Here is a 17,389-nt window from a genome sequence, read left to right as displayed (position 1 = left end):
AAAAGGCTGCAATGAAACAAAGAGTGAAAAATTTAAAGGGGTCTGAATACTTTCCGTACCCACTGTATGTTACCATTTCAAATCAGAAGTTAAAGATTGTTCATTTTTTTGATATTTGGGCTGTTTCCAAGTCGTCACCAGCCGGAAGAACATCAAATCGCACATTCAAGCAAACACACACACACACTAACCCAGGAATGTTTCGACAGCACGCAGAGCCTGCTGGTCAGTCACAAGTTCAGAAATGATTGTAAGCTCGTTGCACTGGCTGTATTCAAAAGCTTTCTTGCAAACGGTCTTTGCTCCGAGACATTTCGCCTCGCTGTGGAAAGATGAGGAAGACTGTAGTGTGGTTGCATTCCAAAAAACGTAACTGCAGAAAAGATCTGAACTCCCTTAACCTCTAACCTGGTGATGTCATCCAGGGTGACCAACCTCCCCGCCTTAACCGCGGCGTTAAAACAGTTGGCCCCCGCTGTCTCCATGGCAAGGATGGGTACATCTGCCCAGCCTACATCCTTCAGGCCCTGGATGACACCACAGAGCAGCCCTCCTCCGCCCACAGACAGCAGCACAGCTCCAGGCTTCACACCGGGCCCCAGAGATGCTGCAACCTCTGTGATCATACTGCTGTGGCCCTGCCTGGGTGTGTGTGGTGTGAGCAAAGAAACATTTTGAATGTTTTATAGTTAATTCATTAACACTGTGTTGCAGGAAACTGAGTTTCTACCAGAGCAGCGGGTGATCGAATGGAGGAACGTAGGTGAGTCCTTCGGTCTCCGCCAGTCGGAGAGCCTCTGCATTGGCATCATCCCAAACCTAAAAAGAAGATTTGACTTACTTCCTCCAAAAGTTGTTTTTTACTCTAAAGACAATTGCCAATTTCCTGTTTAAACAACCATGATTGTACTTACAAAGTACTAGAAATTTGAGGTACTTGTACTTTACTTCAGTCTTTTCTTTTCATGCCACATTCTACTTCTACTCCGCTACATTTCAGATAGAAATGTACTTTTTTACTCCACTACATTAATCTGACCGCTTTAGTTACTAGTAACTTTACAAGCTAAGATTTTCCAGGCAAAACAAATGTAGTTTATAACATTTGATGTTTTATTGTTAATTAAACCATCCAACCATATAACGGCCTACAAGTCCAGCTGAAATGATCAGCCGATTAAAGACAGGTGATTGACAGAACAGTTTTGATTGTTTCCAGTTTCAAAAATGTGAGGATTTTTCTGCATTGAATACTTTAAATTGTAATACTAAAAGGTACATTTTCCTAATAACACTTACATACTTTTACTCAAGTTACATTGTCAATGCAGGAATTCTTACTTGATATTAGTACTTTTACTCACAATAAGTAAAGGATCTGAATACTTCTTCCACAACTGCTAATGTCTTTGCCGCAAATATCACTTACACATATTTAAAATAATACTTCACCTTGCCTGTAATCTTGACAGTAGCACCCTGATCCTGGAGTCTCTGAACGACCAACTGAGGAGAAGAGGAGGGAACTACGATGGTGGCTGGTACACCCATTTTTCTGGCTACGTAGGCTGCAGCCATGCCTGCGTTACCACCTACAAAAATGCCTGTATGTTATGTTACAGTCACCAAAATGATAATGTATTGTGCTTACTAAACAGCAGAAATGTCACCTGAAGAGCAAACAACCCCTTTGGACTGTCTGACCATCTGCCAGAAGGGAAAAATGAAATGTAAAAGGGCAAGTTAGTGTTTTTTTTCACCAAACAAATATTGTATGCTCGGCTGAGATGTACACCACAACCAGTCAACAATGGCCTTTAATTGAAATGACATATCAGATAGTCAGTGCGTGATATGATGGAGGTGAAGGTGGAGGACTCTTACCTGCTGGCAGAGGTGTCCGATGCCACGGATCTTGAAAGAGCCGGAGGGCTGTGCATTCTCCATCTTCAGATACACAGTTGTTCCCACGCGTTTGGACATGCTGACACTCTCCAGCAGCGGTGTGTTCAGGTGGAAATGATTTGCCATGGTTATCTTATTTTACTAAAATGCCAAACAATGGGTGAAGACAAGTACAAATTTGAGTGTGATGACGACTAAGCAAATGCCTTCCACCGATGAGGACTGTGAAATGCGGTTGAAAGCTCCAGAAAAAACATCTGAGTGGAATTGAATTTTTTTGTTCAAAGTAGAAAATTAGTTAAAAGCCAGAAGTATGTCAATCTGTCTTTCAAGAGGATAAGAATAGTTTCAGCAAAGTGGTTGGGACAGGATTCAGCAGGTGGGTCACAGGAAAATACTTTACAACAGATTTTTATATTAATAGGTGTCAGTCTGATATTTCCTGTCTTATTGTGTGCCATGCATGAGCAGCCAAAGTTGTGCTGTAGCAGTAATAGTTGAATGGCATGTACATATAAACATAGAAAAAGCAGGAAAATCATAGTATTACACATGTTGTAGATCAATGAAGCAGTATATAGCAACACATAATTACAGAAAGCTAAAGTTAAGCAGAGATGCAACATTGTTTGTTGTAGTTTAATGGACTTCTTTCACGGCAGCTGGAACTGATAGACTTAACATGGCTCAATTTCATCAATTTCACTTCAAGTGTCCCAGTACGCTATTTCAGAGAGTGAACACACAGTACCAAGGCTTGTCAATGCAGCTATCATTAATGGTTAAGTGCAGCTTGACCATTTATGCATAAAATAGCTCCAGTTAACTGTTCAAAGTAAAAATTGGGTATAATCCTGAGTAACTGGAGCATTGTTTATAGAAAACCACATCTTTTTTTATTCCACGTTGGTATTAGATTGGCAGCAGACATATCTCACGCAACCCATTTAGCTTACATGGCTTGATACCATACATTTTTATTTTCATTCATGTTTTGAACAATTTATTATGTTAAGAGGTAATTCATCTCCAAAATGTACATTTCACGTAGCATATTTTGTGTCTCTGTCTTTAAACGAGTTTCCTCCACACAGTGACTGTGTCCAGAAACGTATGAAAGCTAATGTTAGCTGGTTGAACAAGAAGGACTGTGACGCAGGAAATCCTTATGAATACACAGTTACGTGCCCGTACAGTACAGAAAGGTAACGTAATGTTAACCAAATTTAATGACGTGACGTTACTTGTACTGTACGTTTTTAAATAACACGTAGCCTTTAAGATAATAAAAGTTGACTTACGTTTGGATAAAACGTCTTGTTGAACGAGCCTCTGACCTTTAACTAAAGTGTTTAATGTCATGCAATGTGTGTCATACTTTCAGTGCACGATACATTATGCTATGTAAAGTAGCTTGCACGTTGCAGAAGAATGTCTTCAGTAGGTAAATCAGCGTCAAACCGCGTCCAACCATCAAACCCACACTACCCCTACCACTTCCGGTTGTTACTTCAAAATAAACGTGCCACTGTGTGCACTTGAATCACTTATTCAGTAATTATAGTAATAAAGCAAACAACAGTAATCTGCAATATTTTTTACATCATTGTATCTGGTGTACACAGCAATATTCTTCAAAAGTACATTTTGACTGGTAGTTTGCCATAATTGCTGACATAAACATATAGCCTACAGTAACTTCTGATTCAAAATTTTGTCTTAAGGTCATTAAATACCATATATTTTTTCATGCCTCCTATATAAGGCAATCTTTAGTAAATAACAATTTTGACTGTTCGAAAATTTAAATAAATTGATAAAAAAGAAAGAAAACAGGAGGACAAAATGAGCAGAAACCCTTATACACACTATCTATATATATATATATATATATATATATATATATATATATATATATATATATATATATATATATATATATATATATATATATATATATATATACACACATGTATATATATAAAGATATGTGTGTATGTGTGTGCGTGTGTGTGTGTGTTTGTGTGTGTATGCGTGTGTGCGTGTCACCTTTGTAACTCAGGGTAAATCACAGCTAGACTTCAAGACCTATAATTTGCTGGTCTGGTTCTTTCCTATCACTTATTGTGCAGTAACTTCACACGTGTTTGTATTTTAACTAAAGATGAACCTGTGAACTTCCCCTCTAAAGTCCACCGTTTATTAACAGGGCTTGAATCGTGTCTCACAAACAAACACGCATACGCGCGCACACACACACACACACACACACACAATCCTGAGTGAGAGAGTCAGCGCTTGTTCTCTTTAGGGATTATAATTACTTTATTATCATTGTACATTAGCTGTGTAGTTACAGGTTGCCTATACACAAAGTAATGGTTTGCACACCTCACACCAAAATGCCATTCTCACATCAAATCACTCACTCAACTTATTGCCTCATATTTTACACAGCATGTTTGAGGAAATGGCGTTTTATTGTGTCCGAACCTTTCTGTACACTGGGTGGCAGCAGTGAGTTGCGCCAGCACTGATAGATAAAGAAACAAAAGCAGTATGTCTAATAATAAGAACAATAGAAAATATAAATATTTTTAAATAAAACAATACATTGGGGGGAATAATACATTTCATACAACTACTGAAATATGTCAATATGAAGAAAAAAAATTGAAAAACTTGTGAGAAGGTCAAGAGATTTTCACACTTTAACTTCTCCATTCTCCATTAGCTAATTTAGCCTCATTTGAACACTCAAGCAATTAGCTACCTTGTAAACTTAAGCTTTTCTAAAAGTGTGCCACCGAGCTTCTGGTAGTTGGGAAACACTGCTTTATCATATTGTTAGTGTAAGAGCCTGGTATTAGTAGGGCCCTAGTCTGGACTAGGTGTCAATGGGTGGCAGAAGTTTTATTCAAAATGTGGAAAATGTTGCCATTTTAATTACTCCTCATTCATCCTTCATTGTTGTAGCTGCTTTGGTTTCACAAAATAATTTGTATTTTTTACAAACACATTTCTCACCTTCTTGTTTTCCTTCTGTTCTCTCATACCAGCAGCAACCATTTTGCAGTTGAACAGATGTTGATATGATAGCATGTACCAGTGCTGAGTCAAAATAAATACAGAATGGTAAAAGGCTGAGACATCCGTAATTTTTTACAGATGCTTCTTTTTATCATTTTCTGAAATCAGAATCAAAACATTCTTCTGATATTGGTTCTTTTCTTTTTTACCATGCCATAATATAATATGTCAACATCTGTTGCACATGTGTGTTGATGTGGGCCACAGCCACCATGCATCAAAAGCTTGCTGGATTCTGTTTCTTTAGTCTTGTGGTTGCACTTCCAACGTTATTCCTGACTAACACTGCTAATAGCTGCTCCGTCTAAAACTTGAACCTAAAACCTGGCTCTATTGTAACATACATTCGTAGGTACACTATATGTTCTCTCTTCTCACTTCCCTCACTCCAACTTCACATCTCACACATTCTTTTACCTGATCTAGCCTGTAAACTCACTGCAATTAAATCTTCTCATCAAACAGTGTGAAAGTGTATACTCAGACAACACACTATGTTCATTGCTATGCAGTTGATGAGCTTGGCTTCATTAAGATCCATCTTGGTGTTTGTTCTTGTTTTTTTTTTTTTAAATTAACATCATACAAAAATAAAGTGGCATTCAAAGATCAAGATTATTTGGATAAATGTCAGTTAGAGCAGTATAAATCCAAGCCCATGTTTTAATGTTCTGAGCTGAAAGAACTCAACTCCTCATCCAAATTATATTTCTTATTTTAGTTTCTATTCAGCTTCTATCATGCAGCTGAACTGCTGTGAAGTTGCCAAGCTACTATTGCTCAAACCAGTCTATTGTTCTTAATTGCAGCAACTCAGTGAAAATATAGAAAGATTCTACCATAAAGTGGCCCTGTGGTTCCAGCATCACATCCAAACAAACGTCTTTGTTTCCTTCTTTCTGCCTCCTGACTACCTCCATCACTTGTTTGTTTCTTTCTTGGCTATTGCTTGCGCCCACATGCTGCTGCCTCTTCTTCTCTGTGTGCATGCGCCCTCTGCGAGCGTGCATGTGGCTCCTGATCTGGGCTTTATGCCAGTGAGCGTTGTCTGGGTTTGATTCTTGGATACAGCTGGAGAGAGAGAGAGAAAGAGAGAGACAGAGAGGGGGCAGGGTCATTACATCATGTTAACGTGGCTCTCAAGGTGCCTGAACATCATGAAGGCACACAGTGTGGGGATACACCTGCCAAGTAAGAAGTTAATTCACTGAATGAAGTGGAATGAGTTTTGGTGTTAAGTGGAAGCTAATACACTACTACACATGTACTTCCTACTTCCTACAGTTAAATGTCCACTGAGGCAGCATGGCATACAGAACAGTTGCAGCACACTGTGAAGGACAGTTTTATTAAAGCTATAATGTTCAGCTTTACTGGTACAGTACTTGAGTTAAGCATTATGGAGTGTGCACAAAAGCACAAACCCTGTCTAGTATTGCATTATTTTCGAAAAAAGCCAGTATTATTACAGTAATACAGTATTTTCTTGAAAGTTAGGATTAGTGCTATTTGACTGTTGCTACTAGTTTCATAGCTATTGTTAGAAAACAATACCCATTCAGAGATGAAATCTGATTCCTTTCTGGTTCTGATTTGTTTGATCTTTTTACCGTTTTTACTAATTCACATTTACTATATCAGATGTTTTTTCAGATATGTTGACATATTAATGCTACGTTTACAGGTGGCTGGCTATTTTAATAAACAGACATTTCTCAGTTTTCAAAATTAACATTGCGCACAGCTGTCAGTTTTCAGAAAAGTGACACACATATCAGTGTGTATGTGCTGTCAATGCCATCAAGTGCATGCCAAACCTGTGGCGCTGCAACGAGAAGCTCAAGTCCATCAGTTAGCCAATCAGAATCCCGAAAATAGCAACAACAGCAACAAATCACTTCCTCTCTCTTCCTTTTCTTGGCTGCCTAAACCTCTATTCGTCTCAGTTTACGTGGAAACGTGCAAACAAAGATTTCCAAAATCTCCACTCTGGCCGGAGTTTTTAGAAAAAAGTAGACAACAATCTATTTGTATGTTGTTATGTCTTAGTGTTCGTCTCACCCCCAGTAGGTTTCTAGGTATATATCCCTCGCGGTCGTTAAGCCGTGCCCACCACCACTCTGTCTCAGTGTCGTCACGCCGACGAAGCACGGTGAGGGCGTCACCCTCGCTGAACGACAGCTCATCGGCTTGCTGGGCCGTGTAGTCCCAGAGAGTGTAGACCAAGCCTTTGTTCATCACGCCCAACTTTTCTTGGACACCTGGGAGAGATGCAGTATTCAGTGTTCAAAAATAAACCATATCACATGACAGTTCAAATGTCTCTTCGCCTGTGAAGTTTACTGTTGTCGACTGATCATCCGTCTGTATACCTACCATAGAGGAACTGAGAACACTGTGTGTAGCCCTCCTCCATTTCTTCACATTTGTCTGCCGCAGTTTCCACGTCGCTAATTGTTGTGGCGAAAATGGCGGCCCCCGACTCCACCAGCATCTTACAGAGGTGGACGCTGTTACATGAAGCTGCACAGTGCAGAGGAGTCCTGGGAGGGACAACATTCAAAAATATGTCTTGTAACAGACTCAAAAATTACCCTGCAAGACAAGGTTCATTCAAGACAGTACAAAGGTCCCAGGTACGCACTTACATCAAAAATCAACCGGCTGACATTGACTAAACATTAATTTAGTTAAATGCATCAGTAATTAAATCAAGTAACTCCTGAATGCAGATCCTCAAATGACTTGGTAATCTCTTCCTTCAATACTGCGAAGGCAGCTGTGTAAAAAAAAAAATGAATTTAGAAATGCAATTATCTTTGTCATTGTTGCCTCTGAGCTGAGCTGCAGTATCGCTGCCACAGAGCGTGTTCATTACCCAAATCCCCTTTAGCCCTTCAGCAGCCACTGTTCTATTATTAGTCTAGACTATTACATGATTGAATGACTGGCTGAAGGTACTGACCATCCGTCACTGTCGGCTGCGTTTACATTGACTCCAAAGTCCAGCAGGAACTTCACAATATGGTGATGGCCGGCGCAGACAGCGTTATGAAGAGGAGTTATGCCTTCATCGTTAGGCATACTGGGATTTTCCACCTTAAAGGCAGAGATGATGAGAAAATAAACATAGTGATATTAGGCTAACAGAATGATGGGCTATCCACAGTAACGATAGAAGAACCCTTCACATTAACCCCAGTGGAGAGAACTAGAGAAGTGCCAAGTGCCTGAATTCACTGCAAAACCGGGCATAGTGCAACATCTTTTGAACAGCTGGAAAGTTGCTGAATTGTTGAGTCTTTCTGCCTCAGGGAATGATAACAAATGGAGGTTATTCTGGATGTGAAGCATCTGCAGGTTTCCTTGAGAGTATCAGCTTGAGGTTTCTGTTTGCAGAGTCAGTAAGCACTTTTTTCCAAGTGAAAGATGTCAGTGATAGACGGGGATTTGCCTTCAAAGATATAAGACTTTGTTCTGTGCTGCGGAAAAATTACTCTGCAATACTGAGTGTGTCCTCCTCAACAATACCTTTCTACACCTGACAACTGAGACCACTTCTCCCCTGATGATCTTCTGAAGATCAAAGATATTATACTCTATAAGTGCTGTTGCGAAGGTGTTGAAACGCTTCAAAATTAGCACATCTGTTGAGGCAATCTGTGTGTGGGTGTACAGTAATTGTTGGCATGTACAAATATTCTTCTGTTGCATAAGGAAATGTATCAAAATCACGGAAATGTATTAAAAGCACAACATTTTAAAAGTGTTACATTTAAAAGTGTACATTGAAAGTATTAGAACCAATATGACTGCTCTAGCTGACAGACAGCCCAAAATGTAAAGATTATCTAGTGAAATTACATATACTCATTCTAGAAACTTGTCTGTGGCTTCAAACCAATTATCTCCCACAGCTGACCAACTGCTGAATTATCTTTTTGATGCTATTCGGTTAGGGTTTAGACCTTGCCACAGCACTGAGAATCCCCAAACCGAAGTGGTGATTTGGACAGCAGCTGACTCAACCTAAATTTAAATTATCTTATTACTGTTTTTTGAAAGAGCTGGTCCCTGACCATCTTCAACCATTCTCCACCAGTCAAGCTGCCTTCACTGACCTCGTCCACCATGCTATGCATGTTCTGAGCTATCATTACCTATCCTCTTCTATGACTCTTCCCCCCGTCCCCTACAACACCTAGCTTGCCTGAATAGATGTGAAAAGATGATACTGGACTGATCTTTTTGGACTTTTGTTGTGGTATATTGCACTTTTGAATTATTACATTGTGTTAAACCCCTTGTTGTTTATGTCCCAGATGTCTGAGAGGGGATCTCTCTTTTAATTGCCTCTCCATACAGTAAGTGGTTCCACAGGATTATTAGACAGTGGTTTCCCTCTCTTTCTCGCAAAGCATAAGGGTTAGGAGGCTTGTAAAGCCCTTTGACTCACTGTTATATTGTGCTGTACAAATACACTTGGTTTGATTTGTTTTTAGCTCTGTTAACAGGCATTTGGAAATGTAATTATGTAATTATAATAGTAATACTGTAATTGTATCAACATGATTTAGTGTTACCTCATATATAATCCTCTGCACCAGATCAAACTCTCCCTCTAGTGATGCATCCAGCAGCAGAGCTAGAGGGTTAAACTTCACTCTCAGACCATGGCCTGTTCGCTCTGATGAAGGCTTCTTCAGGTTGGTCCGCTTCACCTGCAGCACACACGGAGAGAAACAGAAGTGTTGACAGTGCAAGATAAGAGTTGCTAAGGAAATACTTACTGCTTAACCTGGCACATTAACTTACACAAAGAATAATTATTGTGTTTAGGTTATCAGTAACACATTACAAAGCATAACAAGAAACAAAACAGAATACTCGCTAAGAAATCCAATTTATAGTTCAGGGGTCTTCAACTGTTTTTTAGGCAAAGGACCCCTTAGCTGAAAAAGAGACAGAGTAGGGACCCACTACTAATTTTTTGTATACAATTGAGTTACAGATTAAACATGGGCCAGATGGATGAAAATGAATGTACATTAATGTATTATTAATACATAATGTTTTAACTGTATGGCTTCATTATCTATGGTAAGCTTATTCTTTAATTTTAGTAAGCAGAAGCCTTAGCTTTCATGTTTACTGTGCCCTGTACCACTTATAATTACAATCTATGCCTACCTTAGGCAGTGAAGGGGGGGCAGGGGCTGATGGTGAAGGGGAGGCGTGGCCTACAGAGTTGTGTGCAGGACTAGATCCTCTCTGGTTGTTATTGTTCTGGTCCTCTGGCTTATCAGGTGCCAGTGGTGGACTGGTTCGGGTCAGTGGAGACACATTATTGGTGGTTTCTGCTTTTGCAGTCGTCTCTTTGGGTGTTTCTACAGCACCAGAAGGAGCGTACAATCGACGGGAGCCCGAGTTCAGGTTTTGAACTTCGCCTTCCTTGGTTGTCATACTGATGTGCTTGTCACAAGGTTCTACATTCCCATTTGCTGAATGGATGTTGTCCATTTCACCCAAAAGGCAGTCAGGCTGGTAAAAAGTATTGCCTGGAGTTGAGAGAGAAACAGTTGATTTAAGCATCATCAAATCCTTAGTTCAATATGCTATATAGATCGACTGATGCCACCTAAACTGTCCTGAGGAGAGGCCATTTCATTATATCACGGTGTCTTACCTGAGACTCCTTCCATGCCTCCCGCCAACGTGTTGAACCTGCACAGCACAACAGAAATCAACTTTAACCAAACTGCTGCAACCTTCGTTCATTGATATTTAGTCTGTGTTTCATGGAAATGTATTTGTTTTTACGGCGCGGTACAGTAAAAATATAGCACAGACCTCTGGTACAGTAGTTTTTGGATGTTCGGCCCCTGTGGGCCCTCAGGCTCTGTGATTGAGCTCCGTTTTTTCAGGGGCCGTGGTGCGTTGCTGAGACGTCGGCGGAGAATCTCCAGGTCAGCATCACTCTGGTAACGTAGCTGGGAGTGGGCTGTGGAAGGGCAGAGGAGGGATTCTGTAATGTTTACAACTAGTTCTTTTTTTTCCTGTTATTCATTGAATTTTTGTTATAAATTGCTTCTGCTCACCAGATCCCAAACCATCACTTATTTGACTCAGAATCTTTTTTTTTATTTCAATTAAATATAGAAAAAAAATAAGGTAAATAAACCCTAAAAGTTAGTAAAAGCAAGTAGAGATTTATAAAAAAATATCTAATTTACACTACAAAAACTACCAATATCACATACAACCAAAAATGTGGCAGCACGCTGATGAGTTTGATTTATTCTCTGTCACCTACCGACTGGGGTGAGCTTTGTGGGACTAAGAGGGCGAGGGATGTTGTCGACAGTGGGAGGTGGGAGGATTTGTCCATCATTGATGTCCCCTCCTCCTTTCCCTCCTTCTTTATCTGTAACATCTTCTCCTCCTGCTTTTACTCCTCCTCCTCCTACTACCTGGAGAAAAGGGACAGGGGATGGAGAAGTGGAGGAGGTGGGGAGGATGGGTTTACCATAGACTGTGGAGAGAAGGGAAATGGGACAGAGCTTAGATTGATTTTCCATTGTGGATATTGTAACATCAATTATACACTATCTTTACGTGTGTCACAATCTGCTGTTTAAATCTGCTGTTTAATTACCTGCTTTGACAGTAGTCCTGTTGCTCAGAGATCCATAGTTTTTGGCCTGAGGCTGCTGGAGATACATGTTGTAGATGGAGCTGCTGTTCATGGTGGCGGGGCCCTTCCTGGGAGACTGGGGCCTGGAGGGGTGGTCCGGAACGTAGGGACGTACAGCCACTGCTGGAGGGGGATCTGTTCGCTCTGTTTGTGGGGACAAGGGAGATGGCTGGTTGGCTGAGCCTAACAGTAAAGACAGAAAAAGGAATATATAAAATTAACACACCTAATACTACGCTTACATCTCTATGTCAGAAAGATGTGTAGAAGGTCAAACACCTACATGACATCAATTGAAGAGCAGTGCTTAAAAATTATAGTAATTTCAGCATGGTGTTGATGAGTTACTATTTCAATTACCTTGGCTTGAATTTGGAGGAACGGAGATTCGTTGCTGTATTTGTTGTGAAGAGGAAGATGATGAAGAAGACAATGAAGTGGCATTTACAGCAGTGGATCGGGGCCAGCCTAGTGTACCAGGGGCAGAACGGGGCAGGGAGCTGGTAGCATTGTGATGCCCTGCTGCCTGATGGGTGGCACTGGGGTACGTACCATAACCAGAGGGAAGCTGGTGGGAGGGAGAGGCTTTTTAAAATAAGGAGAGAATTTGAAAAAGTTTTTCTAAAGCTGATTGCATAACCTTATTTTGCATTGGTATTTTGGAAGGAGACATTTTACTGCATCTGGTCAACAATGTGGTAGAGGGCACCTATAATAATAATAATAATAATAATAATAATAGTAACAATAATAATAACCTCACATGAACAAATAGTAAAAGAAACAAATGCACAACAAAGACCACACAGAATTACAGCCTCGCATTGCCAGACCTTCCTCCACAGCACTTCAAAGAAGGGTCTGACTAGTCTAAACACCATTCCCGGGATGGGAGAAAAACGTGCTCTGGTTTATTGTCATTTCTTTAAACCCATCATAATAGTCTTTGGCAGAGCTAAGTGCTGGACGGAGCAACGGCGCCTCTGCAAAATAGCCTCGGGAAGGAACTTGTTTGGGAGTTTAACATGCAGACACAAACAAAGTGGAAGGTGGAAGTTCAAGAGGCACCTAAACAATCTTGGAATTAAAAGGTTTTGAATATTTAAATGCCTCTATAATATCATTTGGTAATAAAAAAATGAGAATGACTGCTTTGATGATAATGTTTACTATTATCTCCCCATATCCACGGTAAAAGCAGTACATTACCTGTTCTGGACTGTTGGTCCTCCAATCTGACACACTCTTACTGATGCTAGGCCACGTCGCTTCATTAGCTAAATAGAGAGAGAGAATGAGTGTTGAGAAAAGGACAAAGGTTAAAACAAGTTAGGTAATTAAGGAGAGGAAGAGGCAAAGATAGACAAGAAAGAAGGAAAGTACCAGGTAAGATGAGCAAGAGTGGGAGTGTAGGAGGCACGTTGATATGAAGTTCATATGTTACACTGAGAGGAAGTTGGAAGGGGTGTGCAAACTAAATAGTTGCCTAAATGTTTTACACTAGCTGCCATTTACAGTATGTCACAAAACAAATGACTAAAGTAAAAAAACACTATCTATACATATACAGTAGTTTACTCCAAGAACAAAATAAATCCTTAATGCTCCATTATCTCGTCACATAACAGTTATGCAATATTTGGAACTGACTCTATTGAGTTATTTTTATTTTGACCTGACAAATCTGGCTTTCAATTGCTTTGCCTCAGCCTTGCACAACAAATGCTGCAATGCAACAAGACAAGAGCTAAATTGCTAAAACAACTACTCTTCATGTTTAAATTAGTAATTACAGTGCACTCTCTACTGCAAACACATGTTTAGCATCCTGTAAGTAGTAGGCTATAGCATGCGACAGTGGAAGCATCTCTAAACATGAGCTTTGTTGCAAAACGTATGGGTAGTGTAGTTGTAATTGTAACATCTGACTCATAATTAAAAAGATGGACAAACATTCATAGTAACTGACAGGTGTGTTACATTACTTGGGTACTGTTCTGCCAGAAGTTTTTACCAGAAGAGTTGTTAACATGAGAAAAAGCATTTTAAAAACTCCAAATAACATAAAGCTGCTGTGTTGAATGTTTAAATCGGACTTGGCTGACTGTGCTGACATGCTAAGCTCCTACAAAATGAAGCCTGCCAGCTAGTCTGTCTCCACAGAGGTGGTGTTACATAACTCATTTGCACTGTTCAACAGGTCACTGTACCACTGTCAGTCACTAAATCTGGTTTAGTTCTAATAAAGAAAAAATAATACTATCAACGTGCCAACTTAGGCTTTTTAGGACTGATACTGATGCCAAAATTGCTCTGAAGCTTTAGGCAGCAGGCATGCTAATAAACATATTTTACAGCCCTGCTAGCAGGTCTTTGTTCTTTGAGATAAATGCTAATGTCAGCATGCTAACATGCTCCACTGACAATTTTAACTTGATGATGTTTGGCATGTAATGTTTAACATGATCAAGAACTTAGGTCAGCACGTTTCATCCTAACATTTGCTAACTAGCACTAAAAACAAAGTACAGCTAAGGCTAATGGGAATGCCATTTCTTCTTCTCTCTAAGTCCATTTTAGAATCTTAAAATTCCACTACTCCATACATGTCACAGTTGGCTACAATGCAGCTGCAATTGTGAAAGTATCAGTTTAAGCTGTTTTCCAAACAGTCAGCTTAGCTCTCTGTGGCACAGCCACGTCATAGTTTTGGCACATACCAGACTAATACTGATTAACTAGTGAGTCTGCGAGTGTGCTGTGCAGCCTGTTGACTGTGGCTGTAACCTGCTGACCTCGGGAAGAAAACGTGCATGGCAGGAAACAAACAGACGGCTCTGTGCGAGGTGGAAACTTGGCCAACTGCCTGAGAGCCCAGATTCAAAACAGTCACTCAGTATTGTAGAGGAAAGACAGTACAGTTTACAGCACTTGCCCTATCCCAGAACGCCCTGATTCAAAAAAACAAAGGGCTCAGATTCAAACTCGTCACTACTCTTCAGATAGCATCTAATGTGAGATTCTGTGTTCTCGAACTGAGGTATGACAATTGGGGATAATTATTGCCAATATGAAATACTATATTGTCCAAAAAACACTCAATTGTAACGGTAAAACACAATGAAACGTATTAATGCATGATGTATAATGTGGAATCTGATCAACATGTTGCATTGCATTTAGTGAGAATTAAAGCACCAGTTTGAGTTAGAAGAAAAGATTTATTCCACTCTTGTGTCAGTACTGCCAGCAGTTGGTTTGCTTTGCTTAGCATAAGGACTGGCAGGAGGGGGAAAGAGCAACCTGGGCTCTGTCCAACGGTAACAAAATGCTCCTATTAGCACCACCTTTAGCTTACTAATTAACAAGAAAAGACTCCGGGAAGTTGCGCACAGACATGAAAGTTGCTCATCTAACTTTAAGCAAGAAGGTGAAGAAGTATAATTCCCAAAATATACTGTTCCTATAAAATCCATGAATATTTAAAGATTAATCAATACTACATTTAATATATTGTACTGTATTCAATCAAACCCCATACATCACATCATAGGTAGGCAACACTGACTGGAGAAATGTGATTTTTCATAAAATGACACATTCTGTTTTTCTCTAAAACAGAAGCATCAGGGTTTTTGAGGCCTTGTCAACTTAACCTCCTAAGTGTAAAAGTGCAATATAAATCCATTCATTTCAATCCTAAATAAACGATTCACTTGCATTCTAATGCTAATAGGATTCCATGAAATTCCTTGCTGTGATTTTTGTTTGCTCTAAGAACACTGTAGACAACTATGCTTATAGTGTATCAGCATTCATTCAGTATAGTAGATAGTGCCTACATTTGTTAGTCTTAATCTCTCTGATGACAGCAACAACCGCTGTCATGACCCCCAACGCCCTCTTAGCTAAAATCTCTCCTTATCTGACACACACAGACACACTCACAACGCACGAATGCATGAATGCATGAACGCACGCACACACACACACACACACACACACACACACACAGAACACAGACTGTATATAGCTACATGCGTTCCTCAGACTTCCCTTCATTCATTTGTTGTGTCATTTGTTAGACTGTTGACATGGTTTACAAGTATGTGTTTTCCACATTACGTAAGCTGGGGCAATAAATAGCGTTGTGGCATTTGCTTTGGCATTCAAGAGCACAATAGGAGTTGTATCGGTGCTAGTTCAAGACACTTCACTTATATCCAGTAGTTTAACTAAGTGAGTAGAAATGCTTTGCTAATTCCAGCCTGGGTGTACTAACATGTTTACTATAAGCAAGTGTCTGACTGGCATACTGCAGAACAAGAGTGACCTGAAACAACATGGTCAGTGTTTAGTGACGCATGGTAATTCTAGCTGTGTGGAATGGATGTGGACATTAATAAGTTAAGCGAGCGTGATTATTAACAATGTACCATGTTAAAGGAATAGATCCACATTTTAAGAAATACACTTATGATTAATTTCCACTGCCAGGTTTGGCTCGACTCAACTCACTTTTGGTACCAGGACCTTTTCTTGATTTAGTTTTCCACTGCAGATAGTACTCACTCAGCTGATTCTTAGCTAATTGCTAGATCAGCTTCTCAGCTGATCGCCATAGCGATGCCATTTGTAAATCTCATTGGAAACCAAACAGAGGAATGCCTGCACCTACCAATTGTACAGCTTAGTGTACGGAGTGGTTTTGAAGGATGCCATTGTTTATTTAAACATGGCAAAAAGTTCTGCAGTGTTTTAACTGTGCCTTCTAGTATCAGCCTCAAGGTGGTACCAAAAAGTACCAGGTTCTATCCACAACTTTGCTAATGGAAAACCAAAAAAAAGCGAATCCAGTTGAGTAAATCCGTGCCACGCAGTGGAGATGCAGCATTATTTGCTTTCTTGCCGAGAATAGTTGAGAGAGAAGATTGATACCAATGTCATGCCTGAATGGTAAAGCTGAAGCTTCAGCCATGTGATGTCGGCTTAGCTCAGCATAAAGACTGATAACAGCTACAATGTACCTGAAGGACTAATAGATTATGAGTCTCAGTCCAGACTGTGCCCTCAGTTTATTTTGTTATGCCTCGCTTCCTAACCCTTACCAGCTGCTGACTATCAGATGTCATGTCTGCGTCCTTATACACGTGACCCTTACATTTTGAGGTCATTTTCTGTAGCTAATTCAATTATGTTCTCCTAACCATCTGTTCTGTATAGCAGACAAAAACACTCCACAGCATTCTTAGTTTGAATGCACCCTTCGATTCTTCAGTCCAGGGCTCAAACTAAGAACATCTGCCGTGGGATAAAGTCTCACTTAAACATACTAATGTTAGAATCAGGCAGGAAATACTATCAACAGACCCACTACTACACCTTAAGGTGCAGATAAAGGAGTCAGGAAGCAGGTGCTGCTAATCTATCACCAATGGAGCTTGTGGTGAGTAAATTTCTCTGGCGCCTTGTAGGGACTCACTGTTGTTACTGTCGCCCCCCTGAGGGGACCGAGGTCCCTCCCACATCTCAGTGGGCTCTGACAGGATGATGTCTAAATCTGTAACTTTCCATTGGCTTGGCGGCTTCCGGATGCCACTCCTGTCCTCCTCTGCATGGCCACCATGAAACACAGTAACGAAACCAACCAGGACAGTAGCAAGCACCGAAACAACATCAACACGAACATGAACATCATCA

General features: G+C 40.2%; 2 protein-coding genes across 9 annotated transcripts in view; both read right to left on the bottom strand.

Moving 5' to 3' along the window:
• Positions 1-3,382, bottom strand: part of sdsl (serine dehydratase-like) — a 4,831-nt gene extending 1,449 nt beyond the window's left edge. Inside the window, exons 1-7 of the mRNA XM_034857520.1 lie at positions 3,207-3,382; positions 1,885-2,046; positions 1,671-1,707; positions 1,453-1,592; positions 731-819; positions 409-642; positions 192-322 (exon numbers count right to left, since the gene is read on the bottom strand). Coding sequence (XP_034713411.1) covers positions 192-322; positions 409-642; positions 731-819; positions 1,453-1,592; positions 1,671-1,707; positions 1,885-2,031 — 778 coding nt within the window. The 5' untranslated portion in view covers positions 2,032-2,046; positions 3,207-3,382. The remainder of the gene's footprint in view (positions 1-191; positions 323-408; positions 643-730; positions 820-1,452; positions 1,593-1,670; positions 1,708-1,884; positions 2,047-3,206) is intronic.
• A 2,412-nt stretch (positions 3,383-5,794) lies between these two features.
• Positions 5,795-17,389, bottom strand: part of LOC117935374 (apoptosis-stimulating of p53 protein 1-like) — a 43,358-nt gene continuing 31,763 nt past the window's right edge. For 5 of the 8 annotated variants that reach the window (XM_034857514.1, XM_034857510.1, XM_034857511.1 and 2 more), the window contains 13 exons: positions 17,172-17,300; positions 12,899-12,966; positions 12,050-12,257; positions 11,651-11,872; positions 11,309-11,527; positions 10,846-10,996; positions 10,682-10,719; positions 10,186-10,553; positions 9,579-9,716; positions 7,961-8,094; positions 7,372-7,538; positions 7,057-7,256; positions 5,795-6,066 (listed from right to left, as the gene is read on the bottom strand). In XM_034857514.1, the coding sequence (XP_034713405.1) occupies positions 6,025-6,066; positions 7,057-7,256; positions 7,372-7,538; positions 7,961-8,094; positions 9,579-9,716; positions 10,186-10,553; positions 10,682-10,719; positions 10,846-10,996; positions 11,309-11,527; positions 11,651-11,872; positions 12,050-12,257; positions 12,899-12,966; positions 17,172-17,300 (2,084 nt within the window). In that variant the 3' untranslated portion in view covers positions 5,795-6,024. The remainder of the gene's footprint in view (positions 6,067-7,056; positions 7,257-7,371; positions 7,539-7,960; positions 8,095-9,578; positions 9,717-10,185; positions 10,554-10,681; positions 10,720-10,845; positions 10,997-11,308; positions 11,528-11,650; positions 11,873-12,049; positions 12,258-12,898; positions 12,967-17,171; positions 17,301-17,389) is intronic. The other 3 variants (XM_034857513.1, XM_034857515.1, XM_034857512.1) reach the window with 2 other exon arrangements.

Source organism: Etheostoma cragini, chromosome 20 (assembly GCF_013103735.1).
Source record: "Etheostoma cragini isolate CJK2018 chromosome 20, CSU_Ecrag_1.0, whole genome shotgun sequence".
In the NCBI taxonomy this organism is placed as follows: domain Eukaryota; kingdom Metazoa; phylum Chordata; class Actinopteri; order Perciformes; family Percidae; genus Etheostoma; species Etheostoma cragini.
Note: the sequence above shows the minus strand (reverse complement) of the source record. Positions and strands in the feature narration are given on the sequence as shown.